Source organism: Paracoccidioides brasiliensis (assembly GCF_000150735.1).
Source record: "Paracoccidioides brasiliensis Pb18 unplaced genomic scaffold supercont2.15, whole genome shotgun sequence".
NCBI classification, from domain to species: Eukaryota; Fungi; Ascomycota; class Eurotiomycetes; order Onygenales; family Ajellomycetaceae; genus Paracoccidioides; species Paracoccidioides brasiliensis.
In genome coordinates this window covers 230,350-245,168 of record NW_011371372.1, presented here as the reverse complement: position 1 = coordinate 245,168, position 14,819 = coordinate 230,350, and the positions used below count along the sequence as shown (strand labels likewise).

The following is a 14,819-nucleotide window of genomic DNA, read 5'->3' as shown; positions in this document are numbered from 1 at the left end:
GAGACAGTCAAAGGTTTGGAGTAATAACCTAGTTCCGTGCAACGGGGAATCAAGTGCCCAACCGAACAATTGAGGAAAACTAATCTTTCCTGAGACGCTGGTGTTTTGGGTCAAGGTAAGTGGTTCATGAGTTGTCCCCAGAAGTCCCAGTCGTTGCCGTCGTTGGCTTGTCGTGGTGTCGTACGTCGTTGATTTGATGGTTTCCTCAATCGCGTGTTGGGATCAACTTGACTAGCAAGTCACGGGACCGGCTTATCTAAGTTTCAATTGGTCTTGGCAAGAACAAGAGTCAATTGTATGGCATCTCAAAAGGAAAATCTACTCCCTATATCCATGGATGGATGGATGGGTAGGTTTGAACAGAAGGCAGGTTTGTATTCAATGTTGTTCTTACGAGGACCGCTTGCTCGGTAGACTTGTTTCAGCTTCGCAAGATGACCCGGAATGCCCATTCAGATGAGGAGTATCCATGGAAAACATTATACTGAACAGAGTAAAGAGGGAGAAAATGTTTCAAAAGACACCTCTACAACTTAGAGATATTTCCTTTTGGATGATGGTTCACTGTCTAATTTAGGTGGAAAATCAATCCACGATCCAGCGGGTCCACGTATTAATTCATCATTGTTTTGTTTTGTACTGAACACCATGTAGCTCGCTCTCAATGGTGATAAACGAATGGTTTATTTAACGTGGATCCCGCTGAAGCTTCCGGCACGGATTCCTCTGGTGGCATTACCACATCCTCCTCCTCTATCAACGGGGTTTCGTCGACGGATTCTTCGCTCTCTTCCGTAGGACCAGTAGAACCAGTGAAGGCTGCAAGACGCTGCTCCGTAGCTTGAATTTCGCTCTCTGCCCACACCTTCCATTTTTCATATTCTTGGTTCTCCAGTTCCATTCCCACAGTATGCATATCTGGTCCGAAATATGCACCTGTTGCCAATGCCTCCTCTTGAGCAACCCGTCGTTCCACATCTTCCTGTAGTCGCAACTGGTAAAATTCGTGGCGCGCAATGTCATATGCAGCACCTTTAGTCATGTCGGGTACATTGTTGAGGAGATATAGCTGCCGTTGCACAACACTATTTAAAGAGAAAAAAAATATAAAAAAAATAAATAGGTCAGCCAATTGTATTCTCCAATTTCCACTGTTTCTCAAGAAGGCCATGGTATATAAAAAGAAACGGCAATGGGAAATCTAACCTTTCTCCATCAAGTCTCTTCCCCGGTTGCTGAATACTCTGCCAATTGTATCTTTGATGATCATTCCCGTCGTTCTCAAGAACCACTCGTGGTCTGGCAAGTTCCCATGGATGATCGCGGAAAAACTCTTTTCGTAGCTCGTCCTCCTCATAGCGTATTTCTTTGGGTTGGAAGATGCGACGCGGTTTCTTCGATGCAAGGTTTTGGCCAGTCGACGTTTTGATTTCAATTTGCGGTTTCGATTCCCCCTGAACAGTTTTTACTCGTTGTTTGACGACAGGATGTGGCCGGGCTTGATTGCGGACAAGAATCGACGCAGGTGGGATATCCGCCATAACGTCAAGCCAGGGCTGTCGCGTCCCAGGCTTACCACATTGTTTAATGGCTAATGCTGTTTGTCTCACACGGAGAGCGGTCAGATTGTACCGTCCCATTGTGCAAATCAGTCCGAAGGGATTCCCTCAGGATCTGGCGTAGGAAGTATTTCTTTTGGAAGGATTGCGCCGCCTAACTGTGTCCTCATGAAACGGATTACTACTTAGATCGGCGGTAGAGTGTTAGCCAATAAATACACAAGAATGGGAAATGGAAATTCGAGTGGAGAGAAAGCCATTGGAAATAACTGACAAAAGCTATGTGTTGTATACTATTTCGGATTCCTAAATACTCCGTGGTGGCGATGATGAGCAGAAATTTGAAAAATGTACGATACTCGGTATTGTTCAAGCAATCTGGCCAATCAGGAGCTGCGAAACAACATCATCAGAAAATTTCCCCAACTCCAAGCGTTGAAGGCATCACCAAACAAAAGGATAATCCCAATCACCAATCACTATGGAGGTTACATGGCGCCAATTCCTCTAATATAATCTGTGGGCTTTCTATTTTCTTTGTTATCTATTGCTTTTGCTTCTCTGCCGTGATCTGAATTCTTGCGACTCGCGGAGGACGATCTTACATTGTCCATGACATCGTTGAATTACGAAATACGCAGTTAAATTGTACCCCAATGGCACGATGTCAGACCTCTCATGTCATTCCTCAATAGCTTGGAAAGGTCGAAAGGATTTTTGCTGTCCCCAGCAGGACTTTTCTACGTTCCCTCCCCTGATCCTCGTCCAATACACCTACTCTTATTGCCCTCCTCATATTTCCCCAGAACCATGCGACTCCAACCATACCTCACAAGCCGTACTCCGATTAGTAACCAGTTTATAAATTCCCTTGTTCTTGCAGGACTATGCAGAGAACATTCTCTATGGAAAAGAAGATTTTCAAGACTGTCGAGACACTCCTCTCACACCGCCGCTATACAACCATCGCAGAATACACCAGAACAACACAAGGTTGCTCATAAGAGCGATTTAGTGGGACAAGCAGCGGAACCACATCATACAAAACCCCTTATGCCAAAAGAACCGGGAAAAGAGGCTTCTATAGGGACCGATCACAAATTTCATACTTGCACCTTAACCCCAGATTTCGCCATAGACCACGCCTCATTTAAAAGAGCCGCTGCTTCCAAACTAGCCAATACAAAACACCTATTTAGACTTTATCTCGAGATCTTGGGCAAAGAGGAAGGATTAAAGTCTCTTCAGGTTGTTTTATCCAACCCAGCCAGAGAAATAAGTTTGCCCCAACAGAAACCACGGGAACGATATCGCCCTGACACTGTTGAAATCCATGGAGTTCAGCGGATAGTAGACTTATTGAACGATGAGAATAGCTCCAATCAACAAATCTTTAGAGCGTATAAAGACCTTCCATCGCCGGGTGTATTATATCTTTCTACTCGAACCCGAAGACTCTTATTGCATCGCTTCGCGAGCCCGCCCCGGCGCTTGCCTATTCATGCGGAACGATATCTGAAATTAATTGATGATATGGCAGAAGCTTCATTTTACATATCGCCCTCGTTATGGACCGCTGCAATTCATCTGACAGGGAAATCCTATACTTCGGTAAAGAAATGCGATCTCAGATCGTCACTTGGCATGTGGAGGCGTATGGAATACGAAGGCTTGGTACCTAGCTCAAGCATAGCATTCAATATATTATATGATATTGCTATCAAAGCCAGGCAGTGGAAAGTTGCCGACAAGATTATAGAGGAGATGAAGGCCCGAGGACTGAAGCTCTCCCGCTTCGGGAGAGTGGCTCACATATTTTCTTTCGGACTACGCGGAGATGCCGAAGGTATTCGAAATTCCTATTATGAATTTATTCGATTGGGCGAAGTCGTTGATACCGTGGTTCTAAACTGTGTCATGGTTTCCCTACTTCGGTGCGGGGAGCAGCATGTTGCAGAGAAGATGTACGAGCGCATGAAGGACATGTACATTACGCTAAAAGAGCAGAACCCGGAAATCCTAGGTTCGAGTGTATACCCTTCACCATCCGACAACTATACTGCCTATAGGAAGGCAACCAAAAGGCTTGGCCGTGTACTTGGGATGACAACTTTTCTGCATGATAAACTTCCAGAACATCACCGGGCGTTACAACGGGCAATGCCATTGACGCCCGATGCAAAAACCTTCCACATATTTTTGTGGCACCATGCAAATGTTACAGGCGACCTAGCACGCGTTATGGCCCTACTTAGGGACATGAGAGGAACATTTTCTATTCCCCCACAAGGGATGATCTATATATTTTTGTTCCACGGCTTCGCTGCACATGGATGGAAAGCAGGAACCGCATGGACATTCAAGCGGCTTAAGGGGGTATGGAAACATTTCCTTCGAGCTCTCTATCATTCCAAAGCTGAACTTAGTGCCAAGCGAAGTGTCAAAAGTCGGAGGGAGAAGTTCGTGTGGGAAAACCCATTAACCGATAAACCATACTCATCTTCCCGTGAACCTGAAAGGGCTGAACAAGCAGACGACGAAAGGGCAGAGTCCGGATCACACAATAAGGAGAGGGCCAGTGAGAGCCAAGCTCATTCGTCGAACCCTTCGAATGGCAATGGATCCCCCAACCCTTTTGAAGAAACAGATGACGACTGGAGGTATAAGAACTCTGTATACTTGGGTCGAAAACTCATCGTTTCCTGCCTACGTGCGCACGCTTCTTGTGGCGGACCCGAAGCTGTCCTTGACGTCTGGGCAAAGATCGAACGTCTTTGGAAGCCCGAGATGCAGAAAAAGTCAGATATTCTGGCTGTTAGGACGGTTCTTGAACAGCTTGTCCCCATCAATCTTAGAGCACGCAAATGATTTGCGCTCGCCGGGTTACTGTGTATGGTTTGTTATGTATGTGTATTTTGGATTTGGGTTTTATATCGTCAACGTTTGGTATACCTAGACATCCAGTTTTTATTCGCAATGCAGCGGTGTATAATAATCCAAGAATCTCCACTGTACAAGTTGAGTTCATGGTTTTGTCATCTGCATGGTGGCATATATACTCTTGAAAATAGTTTATCATCGGATCCACATCGATTAATATCAGTTTTAATCCAAGTCGAGATTCCAAAAGGTTCGAATACAGATTTCTAATCACGTGATATGGTGTTCTTTTCGTTCCGCGTCGCGTCAGCCAGAAACCTTCCACCCATCTATATTAATGAGAGCAAAAACGCCACCGCCATTACAGTAATATAGCAATATAGAACATTTGGATATTATATAAAGCGAATATGTCACATTGAGTGGAATGGAAAGAAGAAATGCCCTTGCGAAAAGACAAACGAGATCTCATCGACATCGACTTTACATTAAGACGCGTGTTTGGGAAGAAGACATTTCGGTATGAGCAACTTTTGAAAAGTCTATGTTGAGGAACTAACACTAACCTTATGTTTCATGTAGACCCCTCCAGCGGGAAGTTATTGAGGCCGCTATTGAGGGCCATGATGTGTTTCTTCAGGCTGCCACGTCGTTTGGGAAGAGCTTATGCTTTCAATTACCAGCTATTGTGGGGCATGGAGGTGAGCAGCACTAGGATCTCTCTTGTAACCTTACTGTTAGAAGCATGATGCTAACCCTATACCTAACAACAGTCACAATTGTTGTTTCTCCTCTTCTTGCATTGATGGTAGGTTGGAACAGGAAGAAATTTAATATTTCATAGTATTTAACATTACCTCCTGCATCAGGTGGATCAAGTCACTGCCCTAGAAGCTAATGGCATACCCGTCGCAACGATCAATTCAACAACTACGCTTACCAGAAGGCGGGAAATTGTAAAAGATCTCCTCTCGGGACACCCCACTTTACGCCTTTTATACGTTACCCCCGAATTCTGTCAGACGGATTCCTTCCGTCGAAATCTTCAAACAGTTCACGTACAAGGCGAACTTGCTCGGATCGCAATTGATGAGGCGCATTGTGTCAGTGAATGGGGCCATGACTTCCGTCCTGCTTATAAAGAGCTGTCGTGGTTCAGAAAAGAGCTACGCAAACCATTTGTTCCAATCACTGCTCTCACAGCAACAGCCACCGCCCGCGTCCGCTCAGATATAATATCTCTGCTAGGATTGGATCCTCTCACCTTGAGGAAATTCAGCACTGGATCAGCGCGACCAAATATTCATTACGAGGTCCGATATCTTTCAGATTGTTCTATAGACCCTGCAGTTCCTGGCACAGATCAATTAAATGACCTCCTCTGTTGGCTGAGCTCGATTCATAATAGACGTGTTGCACGGCTAACTCCTCCCCAACAAGAAAATTCTAACGAACCTAGCACGACCATCATACCTCCCCTTCCTCCTCTTATAGGAATTATCTATGTCCCATTAAGGGCTATCTGCACTGAACTTGCGAACAGCTTATCAGCCTCACCTCTCAACATCAAAGCAGTCGCTTATCATGCTGGGCTGTCTGCTTCTGAACGGTCCAAAATTCAGTCACTGTGGAGCTCACCAAGCAAGGTCTCTGGATCAACAAAAGAAAAGGCAGGAGAAAAGCCCAAATCACCTGCCTTTTGCATCGTGGTTGCCACCAATGCTTTTGGGATGGGTATTGACAACCCGCATGTTCGCTTTGTCATACACTGGACTCCGCCCCGCAGTTTTGAAGGTTTTGTGCAAGAATCCGGTCGAGCAGGTCGGGACGGCCGTGCAGCTGTGTCTCTGGTATACTATAGCCCTCAGGAGCGCGACCGTGTAATGGACCGCTTGACCCGAGACCAGGACTGGCATTTCGAAGCAGCTTTGCAGGGAAACAACCCCGCGAGTAAAAAGCGCAAGGCCACAACAGCAAATTTAGAAGCCAAGATACGCAACCAGGAAGCACTCCTAGAGAGTTTCAAGAGGATGGTAAAATATTGCGAAACAACAACCCGGTGCAGACATGATGTGATTCGCGAATTTTTCGGCGAGCGGGATCCGAATCTTGACGCACGAATGGGACAGCCTTCTCAAGTTTATAAGGACACTTCTATTACATCAATGTGTGATTTTGCATGCGATTTCTGCAAAGAGGGTCGTGAAGCGTTGACACGCCGAAAGAAACTTAGTGGGGCACATGAACATTCAGGGGATGACTATGCTGAGAGTTTTCTTCCAGCCCCTGGGTCCAGGGCGGAATTCACGGGCTTTCGTGCTGCTAGCCTTATAGACACATACAAACGATACTAGGTGGTGATAGTTGACTGGAATATTGTTGGAAGAAAAGGATTGTGTCATATATCAGGTGTTTTCGTGTTTTTCACCTTATTATTTTAATAGGTTTGTGTAATTTACCACATTAAATGAAAACATGATATGATTGCATGAAATATGACTTTTATGACAGGCTATGATCTTATTGACCCCTGCAAGTGATACAGGCTGAAATAATCAAACGGAAAGGAAAGTATGATTTTGAGAAATGAGTCATGACTCACGTCAGTAGAAAAGGCTTTACACAACTCTAGGTGATAGGGTTTAGTAGGAAATGAAGTGGCATTGAAATAGATGAATCTTTTTTCATTATTGAGTTGAAAACCTATGAGGCGGGTAAGGATAGAGTATATGTTTACCAGACAAGAAATGCTAAAAGCATCAAACAAAAGCACTCGGAGTTGGCATTTTGAAATCAAGTACAAAAGATTTAAGGAAAAGGAAGCAGTAGCAGTAAAACAGAGAAATGCAAAGCAATATTTAAATATATTCTGACAAACTAGAAAGATAGGTAACAGCACTGAATGCAAATAAGCAAAAAAGCAATGGAAGGTGAAGGGAGGTATGAAATTGCAAACAGGGAGCATTGTCCTAACATTTCAAGATCCCATATAGCAAACTTACAAGACATTTAAAATCATGAGTTGGCTAAACATACCTTTGTTAGCAAAATATGGACTAAACTTTTAGCTCTGGTTTTTTAAGAGAAATAGTTGAGGACATAATCGAAGGAGTATTTATTCACAGGCGAAGTAGATAAATGAGACCCGATGGGGAATTTTGCTTTTCGGGCATATGATATATTAAACACGGGGAGAAATTGTCAAAATCAATATGTAGAATCAAAATGATTAAACTAGAACACTGACAGAAAAGAAAATGTAAAAAGGGCTAATAACTATAAAAACAGCAGTTGAAAAATCCAGAGAGATTGCAATCAACTTCTGAGATTTTCCGCAATTTTCCTTTGGGTAAATTGAATATTTGAATTGCTCAGTTACAATATCTGGTCAAAACGAGTAGTGCGTCCTTAGACCCGGTCAACAATGAATTAATCCAGTCAATAATAGCTATGCCTGGGATGTGGAAGGTTGAAAAGCTAGATCAAACGCGGAGACTTTACAGATCAGGAGGTGGTGGTACCTATAAAATTATCAGTCACCTGAATGGTTCAATATTCGGCATCGATTACAAGGCAATTTTCATACAGCATTATATCCCCCTGATGGTGGGGGTGGCGGAGGAGGGGGGGCTAACCCCGTTCCTGGAGGTGGCGGAGGGGCCTCAGAACCTGGTGGAGGCGGTGGGGGAGGGGCAGCACTGTCAGGTGGTGGTGGTGGGGGTGGTTGTTGTTGCTGCTGATAGTATTGTTGATAATAAGCGACACAGTTCTGATAGGCCCCCCATGCTGCGTAGGGGTCTTGGCCCGTCATGTACTGTGAGTACATGCGACTATAGTCAGCAAGAGAGTGACCAGCCGGGGAAGCTTGAGCGGTTGCGCTTGCATCAGTTCCAGGTGTGGCATTGGGGACTGCTGGACTCATGGGGGTTTGAGGGGATGAGTAATTTCCGTAATTGCCGCCTCCCCCGTAACTGCCACCACCATAATGGTGACGATCACGATGTCCATATCCGCCACCATGATGGCCACCTCCGCCATATGAGCGTTGTTGGGGTGGCTGCTCCTTAAATTTCTTATATTGCTCCTTCACGTTAGCGAGAAGATCCTCGCAAAGTGATTTGGCATTTTGCACTTCCTTGGGATCCGGACCACTTTGGACGATTAGAATGGATTATGATCTGTAGCTGGTCAGGGGCTGGCTGACACTTACGCGACATGCAAATACATGGGTTCATCGCTCTCTCTTCCGGTTCCATGCTCTGTAAAACCAGAGCCACGCCCCTTGATCTGAACGCGACAACGTGTCTCCTGCTGGATATGCTTGACGTAGGCACCGCCTGGACCAACTACCTGAGCACGAAGATTAAAGCCCGGAATTGGCTCCAGGTCAACAGGGATCCGTTCCTCTGGCCATTTGCGCTGAAATTAAATAAGCCTCCGTACTCACGCCGCATTATTTTCAGGATGACTGAAACACATACCCGACCGTACTCATCCCGTTCAACCTGCTGCTCTGGTTCTCTGCGACGGAACCTCCGCTCGTCAACAAGATTGGGAAGCTCTTGTTTCATAAGTTCCTCAATTTTGGCAATTGCCTTGTCGAGACCTTCTTTAGTAGTACTCGTTATGTGGAGATAAAGCGGGGGATTCTATATACAAAATGTTAATTTCTCCGCCATTTTCCTTCCGCACAATCAAGTGACGGTGATGATGGAACTTACCGCAGCCGTAGCCATGCTTTTATCAGGAAAATAACTTCCTCGTGTTGTGACATCTTGAATACGTTAAATGAGCTTCTGTTCTAAAACAAAAATAGTAGATAATAATATAGTGATGGAGAAAGCCGTACCGGCGCCAGTTTCTTCTTTAATCTAAATATCACGCAGCGGAGGTCAGCAGATGCCAAAGAGGGGATTCGAGATGCTATGGATAGTTGGGTAAGCTTCAGCCACCAGCACAACAAAGAGGGGCAAAGGGCAATTGTTCAGTTTTCTTGTGAAACCGTGGCGTTGGCCGGTAAGTAGGAGTAATCAATGCCTGGGAATATCAGCAGATATGATAGAAATATTTACCATCCTCTGGGTTGCACCCTTAGTCAGTGTGTATCGGTTTCGGAGATCGTTAACTTCGATATCTTTGATATAGTCTCCATCGGCCATGTAAACTTCGCCATTAACATTGCCTGCAGCTTGGGCACCTGACGAGGAGGACTTTGCTGCCGGACTTGCAGTCTATACATATCAATGATTAAAAAAAGATTAGAAATATAATTTTAGAGGGGGGCATCCAGGGAAATGCAATCATACAGAACGAATCTGAGGCGCGTCGCTGTGCTGGATGGCTTTTTTGGCTTGAAGTTCAGCATTTATCTTTGCTGCAGCAGCAGCTATTGAGTGTCAAACAAAGTTTGCAACTATTAGCACTTTGGCCACGAGAAGAAGTCTCCTCAAACCAGGCACATGTGGACCTACCTGCAGCAACAGTTGGATCCGTCGATGCGGGTTTTCGTTTGTCATCACTTCCAGGGCTTCGCAATTCCCGACTCAGCGGGCTCCGCTCCCGAGTCGAATCAGAATTCCGAGTAGATGGGGATCGAGAACGTCGATCAAATCTTGACCGTCGAGGCTCTGGTTCTGTTTGGTCAAAACGAGAGCGCTTTGCGCGTCGCTCACTATCTGCCATTGCTTGTCACCAAACCTAAGAGAAAAAAAGGAGGGAAGCTATAACTATAGAGGATATGATGAACCTCTTGAAGAATTATCAACAGAAGAGAGATCAGAGACAGAGTTACTGTGTTCATCAACCGATAGCATAGAGTAACATTTTTCTCGAATGGTTGTAAAGTCGTCTGTGAAGGGATGCGGCTCACGCTATTCCAAATCCGCCACTAGTTAGTAAACTTAACATGCACTGCTTAGTCATATGTGCCAAGCTTCCATTTCCCCACAAAACGCTATATCCTTAAATGGGTTAGACAATTGTCGAAGTTGGGAAAAGAAACGCTTAGTCATATAGCCGATTTCGGCCTAATGTCAACCGTCGCATCATGTGACTCATTCATTAACCCCAGCTTCAAAAAGGAATGAAAACAAAAATTAGATGATTCTTTTGAGAAGCCTTCGGAATAACAGCCAGAATGGTGAATCATTCTATCTTCGCCTCTTAAATTACAAAGTGAGAGATGCTGGTAGATTCCATTGTTCTGATTATCCAGGTGGCTTTTTACACTCCCAATCACCCAATTAAGTCGAGTTCTGAGCTGCCTTTGTGACGAGGCCTATAGAGAACAACAGCTCACGACGGAGTACATTGGGGAAAATGGCTCTTCGACAGGCTCTCTCCCTGCCGCCAACGCGCATCTTTCTGTCGTCACATTGTGCTGGAAGAAGGTTTGCATATCCTGTAAAGCCCTACTTGAATGTCCGCCCAAGCCGTTCCTCGTCAAGCTCGACATCTGCGCTCGCCTATAAATCTCTTCATCGCCGTTCTCCTCTCCCTCTCCCAGTTGCCGATAGCCCAACTTGGTCCGCACCTGCGGCAGTCTCGTCAATTCTCTATGAAACCCCGGTGCCCTCGAGCAAACCTCCAGAGCGTCATGTGCTAAATTGCTTGGTACAAAATGAACCAGGTGTTCTCTCTCGCATCTCTGGAATTCTGGCAGCTCGTGGTTTCAATATCGACAGTCTTGTCGTCTGTAATACTGAGGTAGAGGACTTATCACGGATGACAATTGTCCTTCATGGACTAGATGGTGTGGTTGAGCAGGCCCGTCGTCAACTGGACGATCTCGTCCCCGTCTGGGCGGTTCTTGATTACACTGATTCAGCTCTGGTGCAACGCGAGCTCCTTCTTGCCAAAGTTAGCATTCTAGGACCTGAAGTGTTTGAGGAACTCCTCCAACACCATCGTGAAATAACGACCCCAGAAAATGAGGGAGCGGTGTCCGGCTCTTGTGAACAACAACCCCAATCGAACGAGAGCAAGCAAGGGAAATCAAAAGAAAACCGACATGCTACTGACTATCACCCCAGCCGCCTGGCGCAGAGTCAAGCCCTTCGACACAAACACGAGCATTTAGAAGCCATTACTCATCTGACCCATCAGTTCGGCGGTAAAGTGTTGGATATTAGCACGAACAATTGCATTGTGGAACTGTAAGTTTATCCTCAAAGTAAAATGGCACATGTACATATCAACCCCTCCCCCGTATCTCATGACGGTTTACTGATAACTAACAATACTACCACTTGATAAGCTCCGCAAAACCGAGCCGCATCGATTCCTTCCTCAAACTGATTTCACCGTTCGGCATACTCGAATCTACCCGAACAGGCCTGATGGCCCTGCCACGCTCTCCGCTCACTGGGCCGGATGATGACCTTGAAAAGGACGCAACTGAAGTTGTTGACGCGAGTACTCTACCCCCAGGTTAAGATTTCCCTTTTGGACAATTTTGGCTCGATGAGCATATGTATCTTTTCTGCCGTTGTTCTTGTGTGGGTGTTAGAATCTTCATTGCCAGGGCATGGCGTTTCTCCTGAAGAGTTTCGCGACACTTAGATGGAAATATTAGAAATTACCTGCGGAAGGATGGTGATAGGGAAAATAACAAGCCCTCGCTTTTCGCCATGTATAATTCTGCCATTGCTCTTCTGCCATGTACTTGCTCTCTTCTGTTCTATTTTTTATAAATTGGAAACACCCTGATATCGAAGTTCTTAATTATTCCAATACATTAACTACTTTGTACATGTTATTTTATAAGTTCCACAGTGGTGAAATATGATTTAACATTTGTTTTCACCACGAAATCAATTTCTGAACATAGTTGGTCGAAATTTGGTCATTTTTGCCATTTGACAATGGCGTGCTGTTGGATGTAGTTTGGGTTATCACAGTGTCCTTCATCACGCTCTTCCACACAAAACGACCTTGCCGACCCGTTAGACAAGAGAAATTACATGGAACTATCGGGGACGAAAATCTACCGTTCAATTGACGAATCAACATTTCAATGAACGTTTTGGCAATATGAATGTGTTTCATTGGTTATAACATCGTGACATCATTGTGTTATCGACTGGGCCGTGAAGGACATGAAAGTATCAAAATATGAATAAATAAAATATGAAATGAGCATTATAAAACATAAAAAGCGATTCACTTCTAATCTGTCAAAACTTCACTCATGCACAAATCAAGCGTATTTAGGAAATTAACCGAGACGTCCATTTTCCAAATTCCAAGATATATCATGCATTGTCGCCGTCACCTTCATTACCCCTCCTCTCACCTCTTTTTTCGTCTCCGACACTCTTCACAAATCCCACAGTAGAGTGGACTATGGTTTTGACCCGTTCTCCTTGAGCAATTGCAGGTCTCCGAGAATACAGTCTCCTTAACACCGCATTGGTAGTAAACTATGTGTTGGCACATACCGCAAGAGAAGCCACTAGCGCGACAGTATCGTAGGTATCGTAATATGAGGGGAAGAGGAGGAGACGCAGAATGAATGGTAAGATATATATTGGGGGCGTAGATCGAGCGACGTAGAATTTGGGTTGAGTTTTCGTTCCCGATGCGATTTACCAACTACTCTTCACGTTGCTCAGTGGTAGGCGGAGGGAGGGGAAACAAGTTGATGTTTCCCACCAGGTGAATGTACCGGAAATATATAAGTACGTTTGTGTGATCCAATGTGTTCTAAAAGCAATGTGTCGCGAAGGTCATTGGTGGGCTATGGATCAGATTAATGAGTAAAGGCCGACCAAGAGAGATCCGCAAATAAAAAATGAATTAGCCATTAATAACATTACGCACATGATGGAAAGAAAAGGGAAGGGAAATATAAAGAGTTTCCCTCTCCTCTCAAAGGATCACAAGAGAAGTATGGGTTAGCGGGGTAGAGAGGAAAGGAATGGCAGTTAATACGTCGTGGTCTATCAAAGCAGATAGTTTGTATGATTAATGAAGAAGAGTAGAGAAGTCAAAATATCGTTATATTACTGACTCTGGCAATTTCTGAAACAAGGTCATAGCAACGTGAAGAAAGAATAGAAAGAGGGTGGTACCCTATCTATATATAGGGAGAGAGAACTAAAGGTAATGATGGACCGGGACATATTTGTCCCAACTGTTCCGTCTGGTCATCTGCTGTTCAGGAAGCATGAGAGCCCCCTCATAGGGAGTGGCGGACTATCCTTTGACGTCATCTGGCATGAGGAGGATAGCTGAAAGGGCTATCAAGGGAAAGGTGATATTTCATCAATGAGCCAACGCTATCCGGCGAAGGAGGGGTGGAAACATCGAAAATCAGAAACAAATGACAAGGGGATTTATCATCCCTTGTTGGGGCAAAGCCCCCTCATATCCTGAAGTTAGCGATGAAGCGAAACAACTGATTGGCAATCTAAAACAAATATCCGGGACTCTCCTCCGGGGTCATATCTGCCCAACGGAGGAATATTGCAATAGCCATCGGGATCACCAATGATGAAAGAGCACATGTTGGTTTCTTCTTTCTTCTTTCTTTTTTATTTTTCTTTTATTTTTCAATTTTTGCTGAATGCGGTGAATAACACATCTTAGATTGTTTAAATCGTCCAGCAGCAGTTAGCTTAAGTCTGTTGGGTTGGGAGATTTGACCAAGAAGAACCTTGCAACACAAATATCTTGAAGCTCACTATCTTATGTGAGAAAAAAAATGAAAATCCAGGCTAATTCTGCAACGTGCGTCATTTGCTCGTGGCTGATGGATAAATAATTTGAGTTGGGAACAGATAGAACAAGTTGATTGGTTGTAGAATGGCAAAAACGGGCTGCGATTGGCCACCATCATGCAAGATATTGAGAGACATGCAGCTATGACATCACGGCAGAGAAATATAAATGGTTAATTGGTCTGGAAGGAAAGGAATTTTGGGCCGAAAAGAAGAGTGACGGTTGCACAAGAACAACAGTGTGCGTATATTAAAAACTGCTTGAACATCGAAATTGATTGGATGATGACAAGCGAGTCCAATGAAACATGGCTTCATACTGATAAGTGAGTGCCAAATCATAAACAGAGCAGGACGAGAGCAGGACGGAAGCACAGCAGAGCCCTTGCTCGCTGCGAGGAATCCGAGAAAAGTCCAACTGATCTCAGATGGTGTGGAAAGGTCAAGGTATCCAAAGATCTTGTTCGAATCTGGTCTTGCATTTCATTCGGCCACGTGTGGCCAATCGTCAAGAACTCAGTGAGCGTTTATCGGCCATTTCAATGTTCTGATCGCCTTATCCCCTGGATGTAAAACACTAGGTATGGCTTCAGAGACTGACCAGGATCCAAACACTGTTTTATTAATTATTTAGCATTCCTAAAATCGCCAAAGTTTCCAT

General features: G+C 44.7%; 5 protein-coding genes across 5 annotated transcripts; 3 read left to right on the top strand and 2 right to left on the bottom strand.

Annotated features, from left to right (window-relative positions):
• Positions 1–661: 661 nt before the first annotated feature.
• Positions 662–1,640, bottom strand: PADG_08308 (37S ribosomal protein S25, mitochondrial; the record flags this gene model as incomplete). The annotated part of the gene is made up of 2 exons (XM_010765261.1): positions 662–1,085; positions 1,207–1,640. 2 exons carry the CDS (start codon positions 1,638–1,640, stop codon positions 662–664), a joined length of 858 nt encoding a protein of 285 aa, XP_010763563.1.
• A 597-nt stretch (positions 1,641–2,237) lies between these two features.
• Positions 2,238–4,427, top strand: PADG_08307 (uncharacterized protein; the record flags this gene model as incomplete). Its single annotated transcript, XM_010765260.1, has 1 exon — positions 2,238–4,427. The coding sequence occupies one exon, from the start codon at positions 2,238–2,240 to the stop codon at positions 4,425–4,427; it is 2,190 nt and encodes a 729-aa protein (XP_010763562.1).
• Positions 4,428–4,879: 452 nt separating this feature from the next.
• PADG_08306 (uncharacterized protein) lies at positions 4,880–6,793 on the top strand (the record flags this gene model as incomplete). Its single annotated transcript, XM_010765259.1, has 4 exons — positions 4,880–4,959; positions 5,022–5,140; positions 5,213–5,247; positions 5,309–6,793. 4 exons carry the CDS (start codon positions 4,880–4,882, stop codon positions 6,791–6,793), a joined length of 1,719 nt encoding a protein of 572 aa, XP_010763561.1.
• A 1,226-nt stretch (positions 6,794–8,019) lies between these two features.
• Positions 8,020–10,121, bottom strand: PADG_08305 (uncharacterized protein; the record flags this gene model as incomplete). The annotated part of the gene is made up of 8 exons (XM_010765225.1): positions 8,020–8,590; positions 8,650–8,858; positions 8,921–9,088; positions 9,161–9,213; positions 9,289–9,310; positions 9,512–9,670; positions 9,746–9,825; positions 9,911–10,121. The coding sequence occupies 8 exons, from the start codon at positions 10,119–10,121 to the stop codon at positions 8,020–8,022; spliced, it is 1,473 nt and encodes a 490-aa protein (XP_010763527.1).
• Positions 10,122–10,757: 636 nt separating this feature from the next.
• On the top strand, positions 10,758–11,872 carry PADG_08304 (acetolactate synthase, small subunit; the record flags this gene model as incomplete). Its single annotated transcript, XM_010765258.1, has 2 exons — positions 10,758–11,593; positions 11,695–11,872. The coding sequence occupies 2 exons, from the start codon at positions 10,758–10,760 to the stop codon at positions 11,870–11,872; spliced, it is 1,014 nt and encodes a 337-aa protein (XP_010763560.1).
• Between the last annotated feature and the right edge of the window lie 2,947 nt (positions 11,873–14,819).